This window comes from Micromys minutus (assembly GCF_963924665.1).
Source record: "Micromys minutus genome assembly, chromosome: X".
Classification (NCBI taxonomy): domain Eukaryota; kingdom Metazoa; phylum Chordata; class Mammalia; order Rodentia; family Muridae; genus Micromys; species Micromys minutus.
The window spans coordinates 14,544,192-14,572,143 of record NC_137970.1 but is presented as its reverse complement, the minus strand read 5'-3'; the positions used below and the strand labels follow the sequence as shown (position 1 = coordinate 14,572,143).

Here is a 27,952-nt window from a genome sequence, read left to right as displayed (position 1 = left end):
TGAGCCTGGAATGGGAAATCAGGTGAGACTGGCTGGAAGAAAGGAAACCCCAGGTGTCATTGAATCAACATGGTTAAGTAAATACTATACTGTTTTCTCCTTATTTTGGTGTGAGGGGAGACGGGTCTCCTGTAGTGCTGGCTTGCTTGGAACTTGTCCTTCAGGTTAGGCTGACCTTAAAGTTTCAGCAATCCCCCTGCTTCTGCCTTCCCAATTAAAGGTGTGTGCCACCATGCCCCACTACCCTTTTAGAGAGAGCAGGCAGAGTTTTTCTTTTGACAAGCCTAGGGATCAAGACCACACAGCCTCTCTCATCAAGCTACTCCTTCAACACCAAGCAGGCTTTTTTTTTTCATGCACACACACAATTTTTAAATTACAAATAACTTTCAAGTTACATTTATGTTGTACATGGGAGGGTTAGATTTGGGTTGATGGAGGCAACTTAACCCTTTCAGGGGGTGGAGCTGTGCGTCTGGAGGTCAAAGGACAACCTATGGGAGTAGGCTCTCTTCCAAGGTAGTTAGGGAGTAGTCAGGTTTGGTGGCAAACACCTTTATCTCTAAGCCATCTTACCAGAGATTTCTCTCTCTCTCTTTTTAAAAAATCTATTTATTGTTTTTATGTATGTGAGCACACTGTTGGTGTCTTAGACACATCGGAAGAGGGCATCAGATCTCATTACAGATGGTTGTGAGCCACCATGTGGTTGCTGGAAATTGAACTCAGGACCTCTGGAAGAACAGTCGCTGTTCTTAAGCGCTGAGCCATCTCTCCAGCCCACCAGAGATTTTTCAAGCGCTCCTATTGATATTAACGTGTGCCCCTGCATCCACTGGGTTAAAATGTGCGAATCAGTGAACTTTGGAATGTACAGTGAGTTGTATAACCATCGATATGTATGAATTTGAGGAAGTTTTTAAAAATTTTTAAACATCTTTATCCCCTGGGAAAAAAGATGTCTCTTAGCAGTCTCTCTCCACTGTACAAGGAGAGTGGGATTTGGTTTCTGAACTCCAGCTCCGGCACAGGAGTGCCTGCCTGGTGATGGTTGTTGCTTGGAACTTCCCCACCCAAGGGGAAGAAGACCTTAGAGTAGAAAGATCAAGGCTGAAGAGCTACAGCTCAGTTGGTATCTTACATAGCACACATGGAGCCCTAAGTTCAGTCCTCAGTACCTCAAAAACAGCAGGGTGGCTCCCATCTACAGGATTCAGGTGGGAGAGGAAAGATCTGAAGTTCAAGGTCACCCTTGGTTACATAACAAGTTAGAAGCCAGATCCTATCTCAAAGCGGGGGAAAAACAAAACAAAACAAAACAAAACAACAACAAAAAAAAAAAACCAAATTAGACCGTCAAGTAGCCAGCCACCTGTTGTGAGCAGGGGCCTGAAGTTCCAGTTTCAATCCTCAGTACGATATAAAATTGGACACAGGACCAGCAAGATGGCTCAGTGGGTAATAATGATAAATAAAAATAAATGAAGTATATATATATAAATAAATATATAAATAAAAATATAAAATAGTAATAAAAAAACCCGACTATAGTAACCTAAGTTCTTTTGCTAGATTCCATGGTCACGCGCAGGTTTATTCTAGCACGTACAAAGCGGAGGTAGGTGAATCTCTGTGAGTTGCAGGCCAGGCAAAGACATATTAAGACCTTTACTCAAAATAACCAAAGCCAACAACAGCAACTAAAACCTCAGAACCCCACCCCCAACAAAACCACTCTTATCTGCTGTGAATTAATATCACATCAACTTTTTACGTTTTTATGTTCTATTCCACACTCCATAATCTCAAGTTGTTTGGTACGAGATAACAAGTTCTTGAGGTTAGGTATGTTATTATTTAATCTTAGCTAACTTTCCTAAAACTCTCCCAGTATGCCAAGCTGGTGAAGTGGCCCAGAACAAAACAGACTCAACTCCAGGAGCTTTCTAGAGATTCTGGTTGAAAAGAGACAATAAATATGTTAAGTAAGCAAATTATCTTGCATAGTAGAAGAGGGTTAGGCACACAGCAGGTGCTCAATTTGTGTTAGCTATTAATAGCAAGTCATTAACTCACTGAATGCACCTCCATATCCTGTTTTCTCTAGAAATGGGAAGGAACGCAGGAGGAGCCACAGTTCAGGGGCAGGTAGTGGATTCCAGGGGTCCTGAGGAGATTCTGCACTTTTAGATAGTGAGGTGTGGTGGGGGTTGGGGGAAGATCTTAGGTAGAGGGATCCTCTCAAAGGGCCGCCAAAGGTGCTGGCCCACAAAGGGGTAGGGGTGAGAAGTGGGCAGAGGATAGAACTTTGGAGTACCACAGTGTTTGGGGACACAGAGAGGGGGAAACAGTCTGGAGGCTCGACCAGAGAAAAGATGGAGATGACCTCAGTGAGGGACGGGTGGGGGGGGGGGGGCGCGGCAGTAGACCGGGTGGAAAGGAGAAGTCAGGTTCGAATATACTCTGAAAGTGGAACCGAACAGCTTCCTTTCAAGATAGAAAGAAGGACTCTTAAATTTGGGACTGGAGCAGCTGCAGATCTTGGGGTGCTATGATCGGAAGTGGGGATGAATCTGAGGTCTCCTCCCTAAACTGCTGGCGGGTTACGGTAGCCTGGGAGAGGCTGAGTGAGCCCTCGGTATGGCCACACTAACCCTCATCTTTATAACACCCGACGAAGGCTGAGGCCTTAGTCTCCGTGGCCTTTATTCGCAAGGAACAGAGAAAAGAGCGAGGGGACTGGCTCCAAGCAGGCATGGTACAGACACCACAAGACGGCACCTCAGCTTTCTGCTCAAATTACGGAGCCCCTAACTATGTGGAGTACTGCTGGGGCACCCCACAAAGAGCTCAGGGGTTTTGAGCAGCTTTGAATCAGTCTTCTGGACTTGCATCTCCGACCCAGGAAAGCAGGAGGAGCCCCAAGGAAGACAAGCAGAAACATGGTGGGCACACAGGGTCAGAGAGAGGGAAGGGTACGGAGTCGCTTCAAATAAGAGACCCTGTAGCCTCCTTCTTGGGCTTAGCTTGGACAACTCGCCTGGTCTCTGTGCTTTTCCCTGTCAGAAGTCAGGTGAGGTGTAAACTCGGGACTGGAGAAGGGTAAGGTAACCTCAATCTGCCCGTGTTCCTCCCACTTCAGACTCAAGTTAGGTCTGTGGCCCGGGTGCTCCTTTCTCCTCTTCCCACCTCTAGAAAGTCCGCTTTTCACTCAGCGCACTCGTCTAAGTGAACCTAGTGCGAGGCTCACTCCCCACACAAGGCAAGGCTGAGGAAGGTGTCTGGCCCGCGCTGAGGAAGGTGTCTGGCCTGCGCTGAGGAAGGTATCTGGCCCGCGCTGAGGAAGGTATCTGGCCCGCGCTGAGGAAGGTGTCTGGCCCGCGAATGCCAGAGCCCTGCTTACCTGTGTTCCCAAGGAGTAGCAGTCTGCTGAGGGGTAGCAGGCGGGTCTGACTGGACAGTTGGGGGTTAGGATGCTCCCTACCACCAGCCGCAGCGGAGGGCGGAGATGTGAGCTTGCCCCCTCCCACCTGCCCGAACCCTGACCCCCCCACCCCCACCCTACTCGCCTTTCCCCTCACCCATCACACAATGTAAGAGCAAATGTGGGCGGGGCCTCCACCTGCCCCTCTCTCCACACCACACCCCCTCTGCCCCGCCCCTCCTTCCCTTGAACTGCTGTAGGGTTGGTTCAGCTTGGGCCATTTGTGTATGGCACTATGTCAGGATTTGACCTGGAAGACCCCACTTTGGAGTGTATAGTGCTATGTCAGGATTTGACCTGGAAGACCATATTTTGGAAAGCATTTTATGAGCGTCTTTTGATCCAGGGAATTTATACAACTTCAACGGGGTTTCTGAGTGTCTGTGGGGTAGGTTGGGTGCATCCCGAACAGTAATAGTTGCAAAGGGCTATTTTGTTAGGACAGAAAGAATTTATCTGAGGCAGAAGTGCAAGTTATACATTCCTCAGACTCTCTTGCAGCTACAACAATCACAGAATTCTGAGCAATGAAATATAAGGTGGAATATCTATAAGCTTCCCCAAAGGGACTGGACTGGATTTAGACATTGGTAGCACTTGCTAGGCATGCAGGCACTACCTAAAATATATGAAGTAGCACTTTCCTGCGATCCCAGCATTAGTGGGTCAAAAGTGCAAAGTCAGGGCTGGAGAGATGGTTCAATAGTTAAGAGCACTTGCTCTTCCACAGGACTCGGGTTGGATTTCTGTCATCTTCTTCTGGCCTCTGTAGCATTAGACATGTATATGGTGCAAATACATACATGCAGATAAAACACAAATTGTCTTAGACAAATAAACAAAGAGATGTACATGGTCAGAGTTTGAAATTGGCCTGATTTGTATGAGACTCTAAAAGATGCCCTCCTTTTTGATAAGGTGAGTCTCTGGGATGATAAAGTAGCAGTCTACAAAATCCCTAATCAGCCAAAACAATTTTCATGATATGGAATAAAATTCCAGAAAAGCCCTCCAGTTATCCAACTCTGGTTAATGGATGCAACCCATAACCTACATATTCAAGTTAAAATCGAACCCATCCTTACCCTCCCCAAATCAATGAGGTTGGTGGGAAAATAGGCCCAGGGAGGCCACTTCCTCACAGTTTTCTAGTCTTTTTATCAAGTATTTCTGACTGGTCTAGAACTCTACTATGTAAACCAGGCTGGCCTTGAATTCAAGGAGTTCCAACTGCCTCTGCTTTCTAAGTTTGGGGGCCATGGATAGACAGAGTTGATGAAGACCTCTCTCCTTTCTTCTTTTCTCCCTTCCCTCAGTTGTGCTGGCTGGGAATGGCAGTTTCTCAAAATTAAAAAAAAAAGGCTTTCTTCAGGTTTTGTAACAACTTCAACTTTATTAAATATGCAGGCCTGTCACCACTGCCAATTATCTCCTCCAGTGTCATCCTTGTGATCTTAGCGCCTTCCTAGGGCTACTAAGCTGTCCTTTTTCCCTTCTGGGTAGAGTAGTGGTATTCCTCCAACAGGCAGTGGACAGGGGCACATCTCAAACTAAACATTAGAGTCCTCTGAAAAGGATTAGCACTTAAATAAGTGCCTCGCAAAGGATATTCAAGATGGGTTAAAGTGAGGCCACCCTCATCCAAGGTACAAACTGTAGTGAACTGAGCTGCTCTGCCTGAGGCCTCAGAAGGTAAACAGGCAGCGTCGTCTGGGACTTAGTGTGAGTGGGGCATGTTCTCCCCAAACTTGTTCTGGTGTGCAGCGTTCTTCACATCTTGGAGATCCTGAGGAAGAAGTGAGGACAAAGTAGGTCAAAGTGAGGATTGGCTCTATTTCATCCACAAAGAGGTTGTTCACCATGGGAGGAGTAGCTTTCAACTACTGTTTCTCCTATGCCCTCCAACAAATATCCATGGGGCAGCCAAGCAAAGGAGTCCGTGTTTTCCCCTTACCAAATAATAGAAGGGATATAGGGCAGAGGAGGCCAGGGTTCACTGTGCATTTGTTAAACACCCTGCCCAGGCTCACCTCGTGGTGGACGTAAGCCTGACAGAGATAACACCAGGTAGACAGGTCAACACAGCTGAGGACCAGCGGATGTTCAGAGGCTTCATGGTGGCACACCATATGGGCATTGACATACCGACTGCAGTACACCTGAGGTTGTTGGAAAGTGATTGTCACAGCTGAAGTTTGCTGCTGGGCCAACCTCTACCCCATCCTCTTCTTTTGTTCCATACCTGATAGCAAGTCAGACACACCCAGTTCTCCTGGAATGTTCCACAGGTCTTACAAGGTTGGGACACATCTAGGCCTGCTGCAGGAATGGGGCATACTGCCATCAAATGGGGACACCAGGATAGTGGGGTCACAGCATAAAATACATCCTAGAGTAGGCAGGAAACAGGAAAATGGGAGTAAGGACAGGGTTACACCCCTCTCCCCAATTACATATCATATACTCCTATCTGGAGGCATGAATGGACAAGCAGCAGCAGCCGTAACTCCAGACTCTCCCTGAGCTCACCTGGACCATAAAGTCCCCAAATCCTTGTGTCAGCATCAAGCTGGTCATTTCCTGACCCCCAGCTGCTTCTCCTAGTAGGCCCTCCTCGGATTCATAGACTTCCTGGAAACACAGAAGGAAAAGATGTATGTGAGGAAGCTCCCTTCCTAGCCCTTCTATCCTCTTCCCAGCTTGGGCGGGCTTTACCTGAGCATCACTACTCGGCTCCAAAGTGCTGAGAAGCCCAAACTCAGGGGACTGCTGGGCTGTGGCTCCCTCCAGAGGTGAAGTTCCCGCTGTCGGCTTGTCTGCATATGAGGCTGGAGAAGTTTGGATTGAATCAGTTTCTCCCAAAGCCTCCTCTGAGGTGGTCTGGTTAGGTTGGTTTTCTGTAGCTGCTGCTGAGGCACACTGGTCCATTTGGGTTCCTCCCACAGTCTCCTTTGAGGTGGCCAGCTCCAGTGGAGTTCCCTTAGCTTGTTCGGGGGACTCACCCTGAGCAAGCACTGCTTTAGCTGTCTTTGATTTAGCCTGGCCTAGAATAGACTCTTTTGTAGGGAAGGCTGCTTCGGAAACCATTGCTGTGCTCATTCCCTTAGCTGAAACAGGACTGGCCGTTTGGGGCGGCGTCTTGATGGCAAGCCTAGAACTAGAGCATTCTTCCTTGTCTTCCATCTCTGGAACAATGGAAAAGACACGTAAGTGTGGCTGCCATCTCTTCTGGCCTCTAGCCACCCCCCCCCCCCCCCCCCCCGTCTTTTGAGTTCCCACATTCTCGGGTCCACCTACTCATCAAGCGCAAACTGCGCCAGTATTTGCGATGAACTTGGATGACCTCACTGATTGAAGCCAGAGCTCCCGACTGTGGAGGTCGCAGCATGGTAAGCTGGGGTGGTGGGTCTCCAAGGAGGGAATGGGTGCAGGCAGCCATGGATTCAGAGATGGACGCCAAGTTGTAGCCACCCTTTGTAAAGGAGAGGAAAGGGTTCCATAATGGTTCTTCAGGGAATTTGGAAGGTTAGATATTCTGACTCTCCCAATTACTTCTCTTCCTTTTTCTAGAGTGTAGGTCAGTACCAGGAACTGAGTCTCACACATTTGTAAAAGAAGAGCAAATTCACCATGTGAGGTGGCTTGGGGGGGGGGTGTAAATGGTGGCTGTCACATGCAATGACGATACAGATCAGAGTATTAAAAAACAATAGCTCACATTTATTTACTATGACCCCACTTTAACTCCCTCATGCACATCACCCTAGTCCTCATGACAGTGCTCAGTGTGTTCTGCTCTGTCTCCCCATGTCCAGGAACCTCACGGTAGAGAAAGCACACATCTGACCACAGCTCAGGCAGATCCCCAACAGGCCCTGCTGTGACCTGGGGTGGGAACAACTAGTTTTCTCTCTGTAGGATCCCCTGACTTGAATTTCTTCCTACTTGCTAGAAACCTGTTTCTATTCATTTTACATGTAAGGAAACCAAGGCTCAGTCAGAACAGGGAGGTGAATTGTCTGCAGATCACAACAGCTGAGGAAGCAGTGCTGGTATTTGAACCTTGGCTGACAAAAATGGTCCATGCTGTTGCTAGCATTACCATGGAACTAGGCCCTTGGTACATGCCATACAAGTTCTACCACCGAACGACCGGTTGTTCACACTAGTTGACCTTCTTAACCACCACCCTTAGCCTTCCATAAGCAGTTCTGGGCAAACTGTAAGTAGGACTTCTTGTGAGCCACTTAGTTTCTCTGTGACTTATTATCCTCGTCTATGAAAACAGCACCCAAGCTTGCTGAGGGTTAAGTTCATGTTGGAAAGATGTAACAGTAGGAAGACGGGGCATCTTTACAGTGCACACTGTATGCCAGGGTATCTTTATAGGCCAGGAACGTTTCCATGATTAGCTAGTGCCATCTGTAGGACCAGGAAACCCATGCGCAAGGGGAGGGATACCTGTCACAAAAGGTCAGTGAATTTACTTTGTCTCTCTAACAAATGTGGATGATGGTGAGAACCAGACCACCAGAGACAGATGCTCAAGCCTCAGTTCGGCCATTATTAAATGTGTGACCTCAACTCCCTGATTTGTTTTGATGGGGGAAGGCTTTTTAAAACAGTGTTTCCTATAGCCCAGGCTGGCCTCCTCCTTCCTCCAAAGTGCTGGGATTATACGTCTGTATCACTGGACCCAGCTAGTTGATCTTGACAGGAAAAGAGTTAGACTTCATCTTACAGTGCTGTTTTGTCAAGCAAACTTGTAAGACAGAAAGTCCAGAGAAGGGGCTGGAGAGATGGCTCAGTGGTTAAGAGCACTGACTGCTCTTCCAGAGGTCCTGAGTTCAAATCTCAGCAACCACATGGTGGCTCACAACCATCTGTAATGAGATCTGATGCCCTCTTCTGTTGTGTCTGAAGACAATGACAGTGTACTCACATACATTAAATAAATAAATATTTAAAAAAAAGAAAGTCCAGAGAAGCCTACTTCGCGTGTAGTGGGTGCTCAGTAAAGTTCCTAATACTGCTACTACCCTTATTAAAATCTCATTTGGAACCACCATCCCAGGTAGATCTGTATTCAAAGGAGATATTAGAAACTGTCCTGGCTAACTCTTCCAAACTGCCCTCCCACCATGGAAAGGGACCTTAAAAGAGTTACCTCTAGAATAAGAATAATACGGCCACTGGCAAGGCCCATCAGCAGGTGGGTAAGGTGGGCATAACCCTCAGGTGTCACTTGGCAGCCCCCCAGTGGGTCCCCTTGTGCAGCATCAAAGCCAGCTGAAATCAGCACTAGTTCTGGGTTAAACTGTGGTAAGGAAAAAAGAGAAGATAGCCTTAGGGCTTGGGGAGGCAGTAAGTGATGGGAACAAGGGCAAATGACAGTATCAGAACTCAAGTCACAACCCAGAGGATTCGAGACCAGAGATCTGAACAGCAGGAACAGAAGATAGGGACACTCGGAGAAACAGACATGGCTGGCCTGGAAAGAGACAAGAGTATACCTGCCAGAAATTCAAGACACTGGGAAGGAGGCTGGAGAGATGGCTCAGTGGTTAAGAGCTCTGGCTGTTCTTCCACAGAACCTGAGTTCAATTCCCAGCAACCACATGGCAGTTGACAACTGTCTTACACCAGTCCCAGGAGATTAGATGCATTTTTTTTTTTTTTTTTTTTTTTTTTTGCTTCCATAGGCATGAAGCACACATGTGGTACACATATATATGTAGGCAAAACATGCATACATATAACATAAATAAAGGTTAAAAAATCTCCTAGGAGACACTATAAATTGTCAGAAGAGGGCATGATATAGAGTCATGAGATAGATATGGCTCACAGAAGAGAAAGAAACATGGAGACTCAGAAGGCAGGAGATAGTGACAAGAGAAATGGAGAAACAGAGACCTAACCTCTCTTACATACAAGGGTCAAATACAGGACACACATGCACATGATATAGGCTTTTATACACACAGACTATAGACTAATAAAAGTGCCATATACCCCCACTCCCAACCAAACAGTTTACACTGACAGGGCTGGAAGGCCTACCACTTACACACAAACACTTGGTTTCTCATGGGAACAACAATACACAACTACCTGTGCACGGGCACAAAGATGTATATACCGTCAGCGCAGTTACCATGGTTACAGACACACTGCTCGTGCCCACAGGAGACAATGGCTATACTTACACGTAAAGGGCAGTCTCTGCCGCCTGTGCACAGTCACATGCATGCAGATGTAAAAGCACAACCCGACGTTCAGGCTTGCAGAGTTTATCAGTCACACACATGCCACTGCCCTGTCCTCACCTCACACACAGCCAGGCCAGGCCACCCCTGATTCAAAGCAGCCAGAGAGACCCATATATAGACATGTGGACCCAGTTAGATATGGAAGACTACAACTTCCCACCGAGAATCTTTCTCAGGCTATCACTAGACACAGCATTCAATGACAGCCACAATGCAACATTATACACATGTATCCATAACATATCTGATCTCATGCTTCTGACACAATTCCACAACAGCATCTCTTAGCGTACCCTAACAGCCAAGCACAGGACAGCAGACAGATTCAGTAGGCACACACATGTACATATACACATAGCAAAGACAACTGTTCACATATAAAATGTCACAGAGATAGGCCACTCACAGGCAGCTATACGTGCATGGGCAGACAGATATGTAAGGCCATCATCACCACCCTGTCCCAACAGCCACCATATGAACAGTAGTCAAACACACACGTCAAGGAGGCAGATGTGTGCTGCCACTTACACCACTGTCATACGATGACCTGAGCCTTACCTCATAGGCAATGGGAAGTACCAGACGATGCCACGTAGCCAGGTAATCAGCATCACCCATGCGGGGCCCATTCCACGGCACATTGACAGTGAAGCCTGTACCTGTGTCTCGGCCTACTTGGCTACAGGCACCCTCATCCCCCATGGGGAAGAAAGTACCACGGTCATACCGGTGCAGGGACACGTATAATACACTGTCATGGAGAGGGTGGGATAAAAAGGGGGCCACAGCAGGTTAGGGGTTAACGAACATCCCTTCAGGATGCTTCAGCACCCTCCCGTACGATCCTCCTGCCCACAGTCCCATCACTCACCTGGGGTCACTCTCGAATATGTGCTGCGTTCCATTACCATGATGAACATCCCAATCCACGATTAGGATCCTGGGGAGGGAGACAGCTCTTTTTAGCAGTGTGGGACATTTAGGCCTAGGAGTGGGCCACTGCTAGCTAGATTTCTAGGGTCTTCAGAAGCATCTGTTGCTAGGTAACAGGACGATGGATAAAATGAGAAAACACTAATATTATTGTAAGGATGTAGGCCCAACCTTGGCTTCCTGAACCTATAGGTCTGAACAAGTAATTAAGGCTAGGCCCTAGATTCTTCTAGGGACTGACTAGGGAACAGGGTTCCAGGCCTGAATGGCTAAGGATCACATGCCAAATCTTAGGCCTTTTGGAGGAAGTACTAGGAGCCCAGGCCTGGGTTCTGCTGGGATAACCTGTTAGGGAACAGGAATACTGGTATGATACCCTGGAGCCTAGTTTATTAAGCATCTAGGTGCCATGACTGGGTGGTACTTAACACACCCATCCTGGGTCTTCTGTAGTCAAGGGCTGCCCAGTGGACCTGCGCTTGTTTCTGTGTAAGCTCTCAGGGGTGAGCATGGGTCTGCCAAGTAAGACTGAATGGGGGAGTAGTCAGGTCCCTGTAAAGATCAGGTTTTGGGGTCTCTGGGGAGGGGACGGGCCTTACCGCAGGGCACGTCCAGCAATGATTTGTGCGTGACGGGCAGCCACAGCTACAGAATTGAAAAAGCAAAAACCACAAGCAGCATCTGGCTCCGCATGATGCCCTGGAGGGCGCACTATTGCAATGCCATTCAAAACCTATAAAGAGGATCAGGGAGATTGTATCTCTGGCCCCCAGGCTCACCCTTCCCATTCCTCCCTTTCTCCTGTCTACCAGCCACTAGGCCATCCACTCTGTCGTTCCCCTCCTGCCTCTGGCCTCCCGAAGTGGGAGCGGGTGGTTCCTCCCTATTTTCTCAGGACCTCATTTCTTCGGCTAAACTGTACTGGCGGTGCAGAGCAGACACACCTCTCCTGAAAGCACAGCTTCTACCAGGCGGCAGGCAGCGCCTGTGGCCAGCTGCGCACAGGCAAAGGTGCTGGGGCAGATGTAGATGGAGTCAAAGTTGGCCCCTTCACGGTGCAGATCCCGAGTTTTCATCTTTTCTGTGGCCCGGATACGCTCCACATACTCAGCACTGAAGACAGAGGAATAAGAATTACCAGCTCATCCCCACAGAACTTGGACCAGTCTAGGTGCGTAGTAGTAGCTCAACCAATCTTGGATAGCCCTAGGTCCTGCTCCTAGAAATTCCCTATGGTCCTTCAGCTGGCCTACCCGTAGCACAGTGTCTGACCTGTGGCAGGTAAGGAGCTCAGCGTCCGTGGCAGGCCGAGCGGGTAGGAGGAGACAGCGTGCTGCGAGGCCCACTTCCTCCAGGTGACACATGATACGTAAGATGCGCTGAGGTGTCTCAGGATGATGACTGATAGCAGGAGAAAGCAGAGACAAGGCTTTAGTGACTAAGGAGAGTGACTCAAACACTTCTAACCCAGGCCTCTGAGCACATACTTGTCCCATAGGTTGCAGTGACCCATCATTCTTTCGTCATACACCACCCCGGTGCGGTTCTGGAGCAGTGGCCATGTATCCATTGGCAGAGCAGCGGCCTTCCAGAGGCCTTCCTCCTCTTCCTCCTCTAGCATGGCTTCTTCCATTTTATCTTCCTCCTGGTGCTCAACTGTAAAGAGGAGACTCAGGCCACCCTACTTCCTGAATCTGGATCCCATCACACTCTGAGACAAAATGTGACCCGGGTATTAAGACTGAAAATTCACATGGCCCTTTTCCACCAAGGCATCCCGGGAAAGCAAGGGGAGATCTGGAAGGGAATATTCTCCAATAGCTCATTCCTTGTCTAATGGTTCTCACGCCCATCCCCCACCTACCTGATCTCTCAAGGACCTCCCAGAAGGGTTCAAGGGCTTCTAGAGTGCAGGAGATGGAAGTCTGGGCACTGGGGATGGAGAAAGCAGAAATGTGACTAAACTGCCCCTCCCAGCAGGCAGGAAGGGTTCTCCTTCCCTCCCTGTTCCCCCAGGCTCACCTTGCACAAGGTACAACAGGGGACTCCAACATGGGACAAGGGTCTCCAAGAAGGGTGTGGAGCGAGCTACTGACGCCCTTAGCCAGGGCATGGAGGTTATAGCCACCCTGGGGAAGGAGTTGTTGGGGGAGGTAAGCAGAGGGCCAGATCTTACCAGGGAAAGATACTGATAATAGTAACAGTATTTGGGTGCATACTATGTCAATCAACAAGAAATTTAGAGAATTACTTCATTTAATTCACTGTAAACTGATGAAGAGTGACTGTCATTATCACATCGCCGACTTGATATAAGGGAAGCAGAGGCACAAAGAGTTTATGAAGTGGTAAGGCTGAGCCAAGAAAAACAGTTTAAAAAAATCCCAGACTGGGGTTGGAGAGATGGCTCAGTGGTTAAGAACACTCACTGCTCTCCCAGAGGTCCTGAGTTCAATTCCCAGCAACCACATGGTGGCTCACAACCATCTGTAATGGGGTCTGATGCCCTCTTCTGGTGTGTCTGAAGACAGCTAACAGTGTACTCATAGAAATAAACACAGAAATAAATCCTAAAAAAAATTCCATTAATATTTTAAAAAGAATTGTTTTATTTAATTTATGATTATAAAGTTTTTAACCTCCATATACACATTATATATATGTATGTGTATGTGTATATGTGTATGTATGTATGAGCCCCGTGGAATCTCCTGGAACTGGAGTTATGGATGTCTGTGAGCCATCATGCTAGAAATCAAACCCAGGTCCTCTGCAAGTGCTCTCAACAACTGAGTCATCTTTTCAGCCCCAAGGAACTCCTTACATATACAAAAGCTCTTGATTTTAGTGGTTCTAAGGATGGCACCCCTTGTAATATATTAGCTAAGTATTCTACCTTTTAACTCCATCACCAAGCCCAAAAGACCTGTTCTTAAGCCTTCATGTGGGCCAGTGAGATGGATCAGAGGATAAGAGGGCTTGCCACCCAAGCCTGAGTTCAATCCCCCCAAAGAATCTATATGGTGAAGGGAGAGAACCAACCCCCACATGTTGTCATTTGCCCACATGCATAGTGTGCACGTGCGCGCGCGCACACACACCAAATAAACAAATACAAAAATCCTAAGCTTCTTAGTATCTACAAGGTAAGATAAAGGTGAGTTCCTCACCTCCAGAGACAGAATCAACTTGCCTCCTGCCAAGCCCATAAGCAAATGGGTTAGGTGGGCAAATCCTGCTGGAGTGGCAGACATCTCTCCCTGAGGGGACATAAGAGTGACATGAAGCTCAGTGTGCTCCCCTTTGTTTGCCTAACACCCCAGAGAACCTGCCCTACCTTGGGGTCTCCATGGAGGGCATCAAATCCAGCGGCCACGAGGACCAGTTGAGGCTGAAACTGAGGAAGGAGACATACTATGTGAGAATACCTGCCGTCATGGAGCATCCCTTGGTGTTACCCCTCACCCCATATGTCCCAGATCTCCAAGACCTCAAAGGCAACTGGTAGCAGAATGTGCAGGAAAGCGGCGAGGTAGTCAGCATCCCGCATCCCCACCTGCAGACAGAGAAACAAGATGTGATGCTCTCTTGCTCTCCCACACCCCTGCTCTTCCTCTCCCCATTTCCTTCACCCCTCTTTCTCCACGTGCTCATGGCCGGCCTATACTTCTCTATTTCTCTTCTCTCTCCCTCTGCCCCTACTACCCTGTTAACTCCCCTCCCATGTCCTGAATAAACTCTATTCTATACTTAAAAAAAAAAAAAGATGTGACAGGATAATCAGTCACTTTCTTGAGCCCGTGGGAAGGCGGGCTAGGCTCACTTTATATGGGCAGACACTGACCTGGTTCCAAGGTACATTGATGGTATATCCTTGGCCTTGGCCAAAACCTGTAGTGGACCAGTTAGAAGCCTTAAGGTGGGGCCAGAACCGACCGTGCTCATAGCGGTGGATGGAGAAGTAGAGCACACTAGAGGCAGAGGAAAAGAAATGTTGAGGGATTGAGTAGCTTGTGTTAACCCAATCCCCAGCATAGAAAAGAACACGGAAATTGAAAGGGCCAAATACATGATTGTCAACCTACAGCTGCAGGGCTTGCTTCAACAAGTTTTTACTAGCTACTCCATTCATTCTCTCCTAAGTTTTTCTTTTTTAAAGGAATTATTTACATAAAGAGCCTCAAGCCCATAACTTGACTCCACTGAAAGAAATGGAGAGATGTAGAGGCTAGGGATAAGGAAAGATGGGACTTGGTTTTGTGTGTGTGCTAAAGTAAAGGATGCTGTCTAAGCCTACTATAATTCAGTGACAATAGTCCTTTTTCCTTAATACTTTACAAAGTCACCTCTACTACTTCTATTTCATAGTTGAGAGGGACCAACACACAAAACTGATGTTAAAATGACATAATGTGCAGGTTCTGACAAAAAAGATAAAATCTACAAGTTCAGACTGAGAGAATGTACACACATGTTCTGGGTGAAGAGGCATGATGAATAGGTACTAGCTAAAAAGGCATGATATTCATGTTGAGTCTAAAAGGACATAATAGACAGATTCCAACAGAAAGCACAAGAGACGGTTTGATAATTAACTCTGTTTTGGGTGAAAAATCTTTCTCTTGTCTATCTGTCTATCCAGTTAGCATCTAGCTGATCAACTTCACCCTGTCTTGTTCCAATACTCTATGGATCCCCTCTCCTTTTTGTAGGAAATGATAAAAGCAAAGAATCTAAACTAATTCAACAGAGACATCCTCGAATATGTTGACAATGCAGCTGTGAAGTTTAAAGGATATAAAAAAGGTTCTTAGAAGTATTGGAATTGGGCTGGAGAGATGGCTCAGTGGTTAAGAGCACTGACTGCTCTTCCAGAGGTCCTGAGTTCAAATCCCAGCAACCACATGGTGGCTCACAACCATCTGTAATGGGATCTGATGCCCTCTTCTGATGTGTCTGAAGACAGCTACAGAGTACTCAATACATAAAATAAATTAAAAAAAAAAAAAGAAGTCTTGGAATTGGGGGATAAAGTTCCCTGTACAAAGCTCAAGTCTTGAATGGGTAAAGGGTGATTTTCTGTTTTTGTTTTGATATGGGGTCTCTATTATAGAGCTCTGGCTGTTCTGGAACTTTCTATGTAGACCAGGCTGGCCTTGAACTCACAGAGAACCACCATGGCAGTTTGTAATTTTCCTGAGGGACTAAGAGAAAAGTTGAAGAAACATCTATAACCATAGCACTTGGGAAACTGAGGCAGGAAGATTGAGATTTTAAGGATAATTTAAATTATATAATGAGAACATGCTTTACTTTTCCCCTGAAAAAGCTTATCTAGGTCTTACTCATTTCTCAGACATGGTATTTACATTATTATTTCTTTAATGCTGGGGATGGAACCCAAAGTCTTGCTCATGGTAAAAAAATCCTCAATGATTAATACTTTCCTAAAAAAAAAACCCCATTTTTCAAGATGCATTCTAGAATTTATCAGAAATAAACCAGGAGTAGTGGGTATAGATATAGATGAAAAAAATTGAGCAATAAACTTATTAACATGGGAAAACTTAATCCCGGAAGCCACAAATGAACAAAAAGAACACAGTGGGAGAAATCAAAAGATATGGCCAGAAAAATTAGTGAAGTATTAAAATAGCAGAGATCTCAAAAATAAAAAAGGTCAGAAACTATATTAGAAAGGAGGTGAAATAGATACCTTTGGCAAGGCTGGGATATTAAAAAAAAAAAAAAGAAAGAAACGTTGGGGGTCTGGAGAGATGGCTCAGAGGTTAAGAGCTTTTGCAGAGAGGACTGGGTTCAGTTTGTAGCACCAACATGGTGGCTCACAATCACCTGCAATTCTAGTTCAGAGCATCCGACTCTCTCTTCTTATGGTATTCATACATACACGTAGGCATATCACAAACACATAAAAATTAATTTAAAAAACATGTTGAAGGGTTGGGGATTTAGCTCAGTGGTAGAGAGCGCTTGCCTAGCAAGCACAAGGCACTAGGTTCGGTCTTCAGCTTTGAAGAAAAAAAAAGTGTGACCCCCGTGCCCAAAGGCATTCTTTGTTTCTATTTTCCCCTGGCACTTGTAAACTCCAACCTAATATCTGGATCTCTTCCCACAGTCCCTAAACTTAAGATCTGTATCAGTAGATATCTTGCCTCCATTCTGAGCAAATGCTTTTTAGGAATTCAGATCTATAAACAGCACAGTACAGTAATCCCAATGGTCCTAAGCATAGCCCTTCAGTTTGAGGTATAACCAGCCCAAGGAAAATATTTGAGGAAAAGAGCCAGTATAAGGAGAAGACCCTCAGGCTGGAGAGATGGCTTGGTGGTTAAGAGCATTGACTGCTCTTCCAGAGGTCCTGAGTTCAATTCCCAGCAACCACATGGTGGCTCACAACCATCTGTATTGGGATCTGATGCCCTCTTCTGATGTGTCTGAAGACGGCTACAGTGTACTCATATATAATAAATAAATAAATCTTTAAAAAAAGAGAAGACCCAAGAAGACAATCAGCCTCAGAATGAAGAGACTTAACAATGTAGAACTTTTTTCCTAGACAGGGTTTCATTGTGGAGACCTGGCTGTTCTAGAACTTACTGAGTAGACCAGGCTAGCCTCAAACTCAAAAGATCCACCTGTCCCTGCCTCCAGAGTGCTTCAATTAAAGGCTTGACTCACCACCAGGATAAGGCACTTTTAATTCTTCCTCTATAAAAGCAAGATCAGGAATGAGATAGAGTATAAAAACAAGAATGAAAATGCTTGTGCTGATCAAAAACAAAAAAAAAAAAAGTCAGCTAGGGATGGTGCCTGAGGTAGGAGGATCTCAGTCAGTGGCTAGCCTGGACTACAGAGAGGAATATCAAAGTCAGCTTGGACTATACCAGTAAGACTGTATCTCAGAGAAGCCAAGATGGAGGAGAAAGAAGATGATGTGCCTCCATGTAGCTTTAAAGAGCCACAGGTAACCATGAATATAAGGGATGGATTATTATAGGACAATTTGTCTTACCGAGGTGCACAATTTGTACCAATATCGATTGGCTATGAGTTTATTGTGTGTACGTTTTGTGGAGTGGGAATTTATTGATATAAGTCTGATTGATAAAAAAAGACTGTATCTCAAACAAACAAACAAAAAAAATGTCCAAGTACATAATTCAAAGAGAATTAAGGCCATTTCTCAGGACACTGAGCAAAAGTTAAAAAAGTGATAGAAAATGTAAAATAAGCCATGGCAGGGGTTTGGAGGATAGTTTACTCTTCCAGAGGACCTGAGTTTGATTCTCAGGACACACATTGTCTGTTAAGTCAAGTTCCAAGGAATCTGATGCCCTTTTTTGGCTTCTGAGGGCACTAGTTATGCACAGGGTGCAGACATAAAGGCAGGCAAAACAGTATAGACATTTTTTTAAAAACAGTAAAGACTTATTTGTAAAAAGCCATGCAGGGCTGGAGACATAACCTAGCTGGTAGAATGCATGTGGCCTTAGGTTTTTAATCTCTAGTGTCATATAAACCAGGCCTGGTGGGACATGGTCTAATCCTAGAGCACAGGAGGTAGAGTCAGGAAGAGCAGGAAGAAATTCAAAGTAACAAAACTAAACAAAGCAAGCAAGCAAACAAAACCAAAACAAAAAACTTAGAGCAGCCCTTAGGACTGAGGGTTTAGAGCAGGATGTCAGAACTGGAAAGAGAGAAGGAAAATGAAAATTAAGTTAAAACTGTAAGAATAAAGTGGACTAGATGAACCTTTACCTTAAAAAATGTGTACCAAAGAAACAAAAGAAATCTATTTAGAGGAGGCAGATGTGGACAAGGTTCTAGGCTCCCTGGCATCCAAGTGGGAGAGGCAGACTTGAGACCCTAATGACTGAACATCCAGCATGTAGACTTCATGGGCAGAAGGGAAGGAACTGTCATCCCAGACAGCCTGGAGTGTCAAAGAGAAATACCCCCTATTCCCCATTTATAGCTATACAGAGTTAGAGGCTAGCTGGAGCCAGAGTCTCAAAAAAAAAAAAAAAATCATAAAGGATCAACCCAGGAGTCCGAGAAAGCAGAGAAAATAATTATCAAAGATCTAAGAACATCTGCAAAGATGAAGAGGGGTGTAAGGCAGCAGATATAAAATGTGAAGCCACCACGAAAGAGAAGCTAATGGAACCTAGAGTTCACATGGGATAGCACCCAGAGGAAAGAGCTAACTGAAAGCCGTTCAGAAAGCAAGACAGGCAATCCTGACACAAGGGGAAAAGACATGTGTCGAGTGCCAAGGGCAGGAAAATAGGAAATCAATGTTTAAAGAAGAAAGCACGCAAACAGCACTAGAGGCCACAAGAGTGGAAGATCTACTGGGGACAAGTAGATTCTATATAATCAACTGGATAAAAGGCCGGATAAAACAACTAAAGCCACCTAGCAGCAAGAACTGTTTTTTTTTCTGTAGGAAGTGGGTACACTGGTACCCTTCTGGAGTAAAATTTGGCAGCATGTACCAGATCTTAAAGTATGTTGAGCTATCTGACTCAGCAATCTCCTATTAGAAATTCATTGTACATGCTGGTGGTGGTAGAGTATGCTCTTAATCCCAGCACTCAGGAGGCAGAGGCAGGAGGATCTCTGTGAGTTTGGGGCCAGCCTGGTCTGTAGATCAAGTTCCAAGGCAGCCAAGGCTACACAGAGAAACTCTTATCTGGGAAAAAAAAAAAAAAAAAAAAAAAAAAAAACCACAACAACAAAGAAATTCATTGCACAGACATAACTAGAGATAAAACCTATATACTTATACCAGTATTTACAGTAGGATTGTCTATAATAGCAAAAACCAGGTATTCCAGGAGTAGTAATGCAATGAAATACTCTATGGCCTTTTTTGTTTGCTTGTTGTTTTGATACGGGGTTTCTCTGTGTAGCCTTGGCTGTCCCGGAACTTGATCTATAGACCAGGCTGGCCTCATCACAGGAATCCAATGCCTTGCCCTCTCCAATTCTGGGATTAAAGGTATATGCATCTTTCTTCACAGGGTTTACAAAGGATAAAATGCTTTTATGGCACCAACATGCTGTGTCCCCAGGACACTGCTCTATGAAATAAAGTTGCCAGTGAACATGTGAAGTTTTGGTGGTGTATCATTACTAATAATCAATATTTATATATGCACGCAAACTGAAGCTATAATCTAAGATGTCATTGGGGGACGTGTTCATACTATTGTATGTATATGGAGACCAGAGAACAACCTGCAGGAATTGGTTCTTTCCTTCTACCATGTGGGTCCTAGGGGATCAAACTCTGGTTGTTGGGCAAGCACCTTTACCTGCTGAGTCACCTTGCCACCTGACTATTTACCTTCTAACAATAGTTTGAAGTGTTGTCATAATTGGTTGTTATTTTTAGTTTTTTTATTTTTGAATTACAGATGGTTGTGAGCCACCATGTGGTTGCTGGGAATTGAACTCAGGACCTCTGGAAGAGCAGTCAGTGCTCTTAACCACTGAGTCATCTCTCCAGCCCCATGTTGTCATAATTAAAAAAAAAAAGCACTAATCCGAGGTCCCCACCAGCTCAGGGGTAAATTGCTGAACAAGATCTCCAAATACTAAGTCAAACCCTACGTCTTTCACTTCTCTGCCTGACACTGTAACCTCTAAGGGTCAGTTTGGCCATCAGTGAAATGGGAACAGCATAGTTCCTGCTTCAGATTAAAATTAGGAGACAGTAGACAATAAGGAAGCAGTACACTTCCTGGTTCCAGGACAACTGAATGTGAATGGCTTCCTAGCCCCTGTGGCTGGGCGTGATAGTGAATAGTAGTTAAGAATCCAGCACTTAGGGTGGGACACGGGATGTACCTGGGGTCCTGGTCGAAGATGAACTGTGTTCCTTGACCATGGTGCACATCCCAGTCCACGATGAGAATCCTGTGAGCGGGAGAGAAGGGAGCACTGTGCTAAGTGTAATACAGAACAACCTGAACCACAGCATCCCCCCATCCCCTCAATTCCACGCTACCCACATTCCATCTGTCATTTGCTACTGACCTCTGAATGCGGTGCTTCTTTTGCGCATAGCGGGCAGCCACAGCCAGATGGTTGAACATGCAATATCCATCCATAAGGCTGCGCTGAGCATGGTGTCCAGGAGGCCTAAGCAGGAAAGGGAAGGACTTGGGAGCCTTCCTCTACAGAGACAGACTCTCCCATGTCCCCAGTTCTTCTGTAGAAATTCTGTAAGTCTGCCAACAACTGAGTAAATGTGGCTTTTGAAGCTGCATCACCCCAGCCAACACAATCATCAAAAACTACCCGCACAGCCATTTGACACTGTGGCACATGCCTACAATACTGACACTCAAAGAAAGAAATTGAAGCAGGGCAATCTATAGTTCAAGGCCTCTGCCTAGAATGTACAGCGAGCTCTAGGCTCGAAAAAATAAAATAAAATAAAATAAAATAAAATAAAATAAAAGAAGCTATCCGTGCATACTCTTTCATACCCAGTCATGTTATGACATGGGCTTAGCTGAGATCTGTGTAAAAAAAAAAAGTGCTATCTTTAGAAATGTGCTGATGGTGTTCGCTATGGTATTTGAAGCAGCAAAGACAGAAGAAACCAAAATTCCCACCAGCATGGAGGTGACTAAAAGTATGTTTGCACAATGGTATCTCATTCAAGTATAACCCAAACACTGTAAGAGACAGCTTTCAAAGGTGTCCGAGGTTTTGATTTTTTTAAGCACGGTATAGAAGGAAGTGTGTCATGTGTTCACTGCCCATGGTGGTTAAGAAGCGACTGAGGAGGACAAAAGCTATCTTCTACATTTTTATCAATTCTAGGCAGTCAGCTGTGGCAAAATGTTCTGACCTTCCATGGGCAACAATGAAACAGAAAATGCCACGGGCTGAAGCTTGAGATGTCACGCATTGTTGGGCACATCTGAATTTCAAGAAGTTCAAATTAGAAAAGAAATATAGCCCCCTGAATCAGTGAACGGTGGTACTTGTTACTAATTGAGTAAAACTATCTGTGAGATTACTCTTTCAGGAGCCCATCAACAAAAAGCAGAGAGAATTTTATTGAACAACATGAAGATACAGTACCTGAGTTAACACATTTTACATTTGGAGGACTTTTTTTTATATAGCCCAGGCTGGCCTCAAATATATACATAGCTGAGGCTAGCCCTGAACTCCTTTAACATCCACCACCAAAATACTGGTATCACAGACATGCACATCCATGCACCACTATGAGGAAATACTTTTGGAAAAAAATGTAAGAAGCCAAATGTTTGAGAGTCCTACCTGATAAGGGCCATGCCATTCCGAATCTCAGTCCCCATGACTGCATCTACCAGCCTGAGGACAGAGCCTGTAGCCAGGCAGGCACATGAATATGAGTTCTGGAGACCATGAAAAACCAGAGAGAAAGAGTTAGAGAGAGAGAGAGAAAGCATTGCCCTATCTGGTTAGCTTCTCGTTCCCACAGTGAGGTTGGCATGGATATGAGATACCCCAGAGTTGCTGCCACACCCTGACCCCACAGTTCTTTCCATACCGGATGCAGGTAAACTGAATCATAGGTGCCTGCTAGGACTCGGAGTTCTCCTTCATTCATGTACTGGGTTGTCTCCATCAGATCAATGTATTCCAGGCTGGGGACACAAGATAGAGAAGAGCTTTTACAGCCCTGGTCCCTCCCCAGCCATACCTTCTACAAACCAGACTTCTCTTCAAATCAGGCCTCCAGTCAACCTAGGGGTTCAACTGGGATTTGGGCTACAATCCCTCTTTCTTCCTCAGCCTTCCCCATCTCCAGTTATATATTTAGTTCCCTGCGACAGCCACCAACTTGTACCTCAAGGCCTCTGGTTACAGTTCAGTTGAATCTTCTTTCCTCAGGCCTTCTTTTCGCTGGACTTTTTTGCCTATCAGAACTCAGCTCAGATATTCTCTCTGCCAAACTAGTTTTCCTGTGAGCCACACTGTACCAGGCCCCTTCCTTTGAGTCTCTATAGTCCCCAGGACCCTCCTGGCCATTCTTGCGAGAACTACCATCAGTTAAGTAACCAGATTCTAATAACACTAGCCCTTCACAGGCTTAAGATGCTGTCAGGTACCTGATACTCACATTGACCCTCATGAAGGACTTAGATTTTTTTTTTTTTTTAGATTTATTTTATACATGTGAGTACACTGTAGCTGTCTTCATACACACCAGAATAGGGCATCAGATCTCATTACAGATGGCTGTGAGCCACCATGTGGTTACTGGGAATTGAACTCAGGACCTCTAGAAGAGCAGTCAGTGCTTTTAACCACTGAGCCATCTCCCCAGCCCCCAGATTTCTTTTCTTTAGAGGCTGGGAGGCCTTTTTTAGACAGGGTCTCATAAACCCAAGTTAAACCTGATTTTCTGATTTCTCTTGACTTTATATCCGAAATGATAGATTATAGGCATGTATCATCTTTTTTTTAAAGCAAGGACAGATTCAGAGAGGCTCAAGGACTTGCCCAAGGCTGGCCAGAGTCTATGGGATTCTTTCCCAAAGCATTTGGTCTGTCCTAGTCGGGTCTGGGTACCTCCACCCTGCCCTACCAAGCAAGTTCCTAAGTTTTCACCTGTGAACCAACATCAGCTCCTCCTTCTCAGCAAACCGGGCCTGGGGAGGCACAAGGAGAAAAGGGGTTAGATCATGGGCCATGCCTAGGTCGTGCCAGTCCAGTCCCCCACCCACCATCCGAAGGCTGTGGAGGATTCACCTGAAAGGACACACAGCGGCCCAGGAGGCCCTCCAGGATCAGCTGCTCTTTGATGGCATGGAGCCGCTCAGGATTTTCAGGAAAGCTGGAGAGGTGGAGGTGGAATATCTCTCTCTCTCTCTCTCTCTCTCTCTCTCTCTCTCTCTCTCTCTCTCTTACACACACTTACACACACACACACACACACACACAGATAGGCAAAAACACTAGGTAGCATGTCTGCTCTTGTCCCATCTCCCACCCACCCTCCCATAGCCCCTCATCCCTTAGCTGCAACATCAGCACCAGTGAAGTCTTAGACTACTGTCCCCCATACTACCACTCAAGCCTTCCCAGGATGCTCCAGTCAGAGCTGTCAGAAACCAAATTTTTCATCACACCTAGAAGGCCCTAAAACACAAATCTGGCCCCATCCCTATTCTGGCTCTTCCTTACCACGCCCTTCCTCTTTCACCTTGTTTCCCCAGCTCTGCTCCTTGGCCTTCAATTAAACCACATTTCCTTCAGCCAGGCCTGAGGACTTCAACTGTCTTTCAGGCCTGGAACACTCTTCTCAGTGATGACTCATGGCTAAGTCCTTTAGCCTCCCCCCACCCACTGTATCTTTACTCAAATGTTAGCATGACCTCTCTTAGCTATTGTATCCAGAAGGAAGCACCCCTGTCACTCAAACTTTATTCTCCCTCCCACCTGAGGCCCACTGCTCTTAACACTGTAGAGGTCACCTCTTGACTGCTTTTGAAGGCAGCTTTGTTTACTGCTGTATCCTCAACAAATGTACCATAAAGAAAGCCTCTTGACATCCTGAGTTAGTTTTAGGTCAGGATACGGGGAGATGGGAGACAGCTACTATATTTGTAAATCCCAGTGTAATGATTAACAGACAATGGTGGAGGCTAGTAAAATAGCTAAGATCAGATGTGAGAAAGGTAGTGGCCCGTCAAAGGCTTCTGTGATTCTCCATAGTTGTGAAAGTTGAAAGAGGAATCAGTCAAGGGTAAAGACCCAAGGCTAGAGGGTGCCTGGCGTACTGAAAGAAGAGAAGGCAGCCAGGGCCAGTGTGGGTGAAGTGAACTGAAGCACACAGGAGAGGTCTGGCTGAACAGGTCACAAAGGGGGACAGGGAGCCAAATCACGTGAAACCTTAGAGGCCAGGAGAAAGAATTCCAGCTTTACCTTAAGAACAATGCTCTGGCCTTGAAGTATTTTAAGAAAGGAAACATAGTCTCAAATGTATTTTTTTAGGCTTCAATGTGGGGGCTGGTAGCACGGGACCAGTGGAAAGAAGTCAGACAGTGACTATATCTATATCAAATATCTATCTATCTATCTATCTATCTATATTTTTTTTGAAGATAGAGCCAAAAAGAATATACAGATTTTTTGAGTTGTAGAACACATGAGAGGTATATTTCAGCATAAATGTCTCTCATTCCCAAGGAAGGCTTGTGCTAGCTAGGCCAGAGCCTCTACCAATCACTTCCAGCCAAGTGTAGTAGCTCGTGCCTGTAAATCTCGGCCCTCAAGTGACTAAGACAGGAGGCTCATCAAAGGTTTGAGGCTGACGTAGACTACATAGTGGGTTCCAGGATAGCCCAGGCTACAGAGCCAGATTCTGTCTCAAAGCAAAGCCACATGGATTTCCCAATCATTTTGTCTTCATTGAACAGTTTATACTGCTGCTGGCTGTTTAATCTCCCCTCGTGCTCCCTGGTCAGTTGAGAAGGGACTTTTCTATGTTGATTGAAACACATATATCACCAATTCTTGGCACACAGTAGACACTTGTAACCATTTATTGGCTTAAAAAAGAACTCTTTCAAGAAGGATCCCCACCTTCCTAAATCACCTGCTTTCAATCAGACTACGGGCTAGAATAAGAAAAGATCCACTCTTGTTTGTGGGAAGAGAGGGCAGTTGTGTAAACTTTATAGTTTAGGGACAATTGTGGAGGTCCCAGCCTCACCTGTCATCCCAAAGGCAGTGGAAGTCATTTAGCTGTTCATCAAAAACCAATCCAGTACCAACTGGAACTCTTGTCTCAGGGTTCAGATCCTGCGGGGGAGAAGAAAAGAAAAACAGTTTCAATCAGGGCTCCAATCAGAGAAAACACCGCATACCATCCAGGACTGGAGGGGGGGTGTTGGGGCTGGGAGAATCACTGTTTTGTTTGGTAAAGAAGGCCAAACTGCAGCCAGGCCTCTCACCAGCCCTTGAAGCCCCACGATTAGGTCTTCTTCAGCTGGTTGGCTGAGCTTCTTCATTTTGCCTTTCTTCTTTACCTCTGCTAGGTTGGGGCTGGAGTGGGGTACAGCACTCTTCTTACCACCACGCTTCTGCCAATCAGAGAGAAAAATCAGAGTCTGGACATGGATGGATGGCTTCGCCCCCCACCTTCCCAGAAGAGCCGGTCTGGGGCCTCACCAAGGTGGCGCTGGAGTCCTGAAGGGGCGACTGGGAACTGAGCCTACTCTTTCGATGCCTGGTAGAAGAATCTTGGCCGGTGGAGGTCATGGCTGAAGAGCCTTCGCTCCTGGAACGGTTGTAGCAAAGGTGTAGTTGGTAGTGGGGCAGCTGGAGTGTCCAGAGGACCCCACATCTCTGCCCCTTCCCAGACCCCGCCCCCTAAGCTAGATCTAAGCCTTCACCCCGTTCCATTCCCGAGTCTTCTAAACCCCGCCCCCCAAGGCCATCTTCTGCTAGAGGAAACCTGGTCCTGTCCGTTCCCCACGGACCTCGCTGTTTTCACCCGATTCTCTTTCCTCATTTTGCCTATTCACTAAACGAGGTTACCCCAGGCTCAATCAGGCTCTTCTAAGGCCTGCCCTATCTAATCACCGCCCCCCACACCTCCACTTCCCACATCCTTTCATACCTCTAATCAGCGCCCGGAACGCTTGGCTTCTACAACCTGCCCGCTTAAGCCTATCTCCCCAGATAAATCACCCACCTTTCTAGTCCGCCAGACCAGGCTGCCGCAGCCTCGGCAACACCCTTAAAGACTCACTCAACTCCACCTCCTGTAAGGCCGAACCGCACCTCACTCCCGCAGATCTCGCCCCGAGCTTTTCCCCTTGCCCCGAGGCTCAGAGGACTGCCCCTTTCGAGCAGAATCCCCAGACCCCACCCCCTTCCCAGCCGCCTAACGTTTAACCAAGCTCCCTCAGCCGGTTCCAAGACTCCGCCCAAATCCCGCCCAGCTATCGACGCTGGCCAACCCTTTCGTCCCTACTTGAAAAAGCGCTGCCTCCTTTTCAAACTCCGCCCTTGTCTCCCGCCGCCAAATTCCCGGCGACCTGTGTGGCCCCGGGCACCTGATCCCTTTTTTCCATTGGGCTGAGCGTTTTAATTTCCCCGCCCACGTCCAGCCCTCAGCACGGATCTAGTCCGCCCACAACGCTTCGGGTGCAAACCACACCTCTCGCGAGCGTGCCCGTGGAACTGGTCATACTGCGCCTGCGTGGTGTTGAACTCTCGGGTTCGAGACCCGGATCTGCCCCTAGCGCTAACACCCTCCCCACTCCCCACCCCCGCATCCACCGCTGCCGAGGTTTTGATGGCTACGGCTGCCATTCTCAATTCCAGGCTAGTCATCCTAGGAGACCTACGGATCCGCATCAGTTGTGTAGTGATTCGAGAGCAAATCCAAGAAGCTAGGGTGTTCGGAAGAGACGTCTTCTCCAAGCTGCATTTGGCGATGACGTAGCTCGCGCCTGCGGATGACTAGTTTGAGATAAACGCTAATAATAGACTTTGGCTTGTGGCAGCCAAAATGAGTGCGATGGTAAATGTTGATAATTTTCTGAGCTAGTAGTCACTCCGATGGTATGCAAGAAGCATCCTCAAATGTTAGCTATTAACATTCTGTCGCGGAAAGGAGTAAGGGACTGGAAGAAGTCTCTGCGAGGTGGGGCAGGGGTAGGGCATGAGTGGTTCACATTGTGAGGTAGTTCACATTGTTAAGACTGCTCTGTAGACTTAGATTTAGATCTTGACAGGTCATAGCTCTATCCTGTTTCCTTACCTGAAAAATTGAGATGCTAGTACCAAGGCCAGAATGGCCTTTCAAAGATCTGTTTCTCTTGAGTGCGAGCTCAACTACCTGTACCCCTCCACCGAGTATTCAAATAATATCATATGGTGGACTGAGAAAGGAAATTTTGTCCCCGTGACTCTTTGAGACGTCCAGTAAGTATCTGAGTATCAGTCCCACAGGTGGCTGAGTTGTCCTGATCTCCCCCTCTCAAGGACATTATTTCCTAAGGACCTGTAGGCTGAGACCAGAAAGAAACCATCTAGGGTTCTCCATCACTGACTAGCAAATAGATTGACAGTCCTGTAACCCAGTAGCCAGACCCTCTGAACTTTTTGCAAATGCCACTTTCAGCCCTGCATGTTCTCAGCACACGTTTTCCTGAAGGGCTATCTAAATCTACACACACTGAAGAAAATAATAATACATAAAGACATTCTG

The 27,952-nt window shown here is 46.4% G+C and overlaps 1 protein-coding gene across 2 annotated transcripts; it reads right to left on the bottom strand.

Annotated features, from left to right (window-relative positions):
* Nucleotides 1-4,922: 4,922 nt before the first annotated feature.
* HDAC6 (histone deacetylase 6) lies at nt 4,923-26,544 on the bottom strand. Of its 2 annotated transcripts, XM_080910718.1 has the most exons (30): nt 26,429-26,544; nt 25,903-26,011; nt 25,686-25,814; nt 25,445-25,533; nt 23,479-23,563; nt 23,338-23,378; nt 22,274-22,370; nt 22,021-22,118; nt 20,758-20,862; nt 20,569-20,637; nt 14,537-14,663; nt 14,183-14,248; nt 14,030-14,089; nt 13,863-13,952; nt 12,715-12,821; nt 12,557-12,624; nt 12,180-12,348; nt 11,965-12,093; nt 11,637-11,805; nt 11,292-11,425; nt 10,631-10,699; nt 10,318-10,510; nt 8,652-8,801; nt 6,782-6,956; nt 6,487-6,669; nt 6,200-6,312; nt 6,014-6,115; nt 5,727-5,873; nt 5,515-5,643; nt 4,923-5,270 (listed from the first exon to the last, which is right to left on the bottom strand). In XM_080910718.1, exons 2-30 carry the CDS (start codon nt 25,990-25,992, stop codon nt 5,202-5,204), a joined length of 3,252 nt encoding a protein of 1,083 aa, XP_080766844.1. In that variant the 5' UTR covers nt 25,993-26,011; nt 26,429-26,544; the 3' UTR covers nt 4,923-5,201. The 2 variants fall into 2 exon arrangements, with proteins under 2 accessions (XP_080766844.1, XP_080766843.1); XM_080910717.1 differs by having other exon boundaries at nt 6,200-6,669.
* Nucleotides 26,545-27,952: the final 1,408 nt, after the last annotated feature.

Coding starts and splice junctions, on each gene's coding strand:
- HDAC6 (XM_080910717.1), bottom strand. CDS start 25,992: ATGACCTCCACCGGCCAAGATTCTTCTACCAGGCATCGAAAGAGTAGG. Junction 10,700..11,291: donor ATTGCTGGACGTGCCCTGCG/GTAAGGCCCGTC, acceptor CTCCCTCCCCAG/GATCCTAATCGTGGATTGGG. Junction 6,116..6,199: donor AGCCGAGTAGTGATGCTCAG/GTAAAGCCCGCC, acceptor CTGTGTTTCCAG/GAAGTCTATGAATCCGAGGA.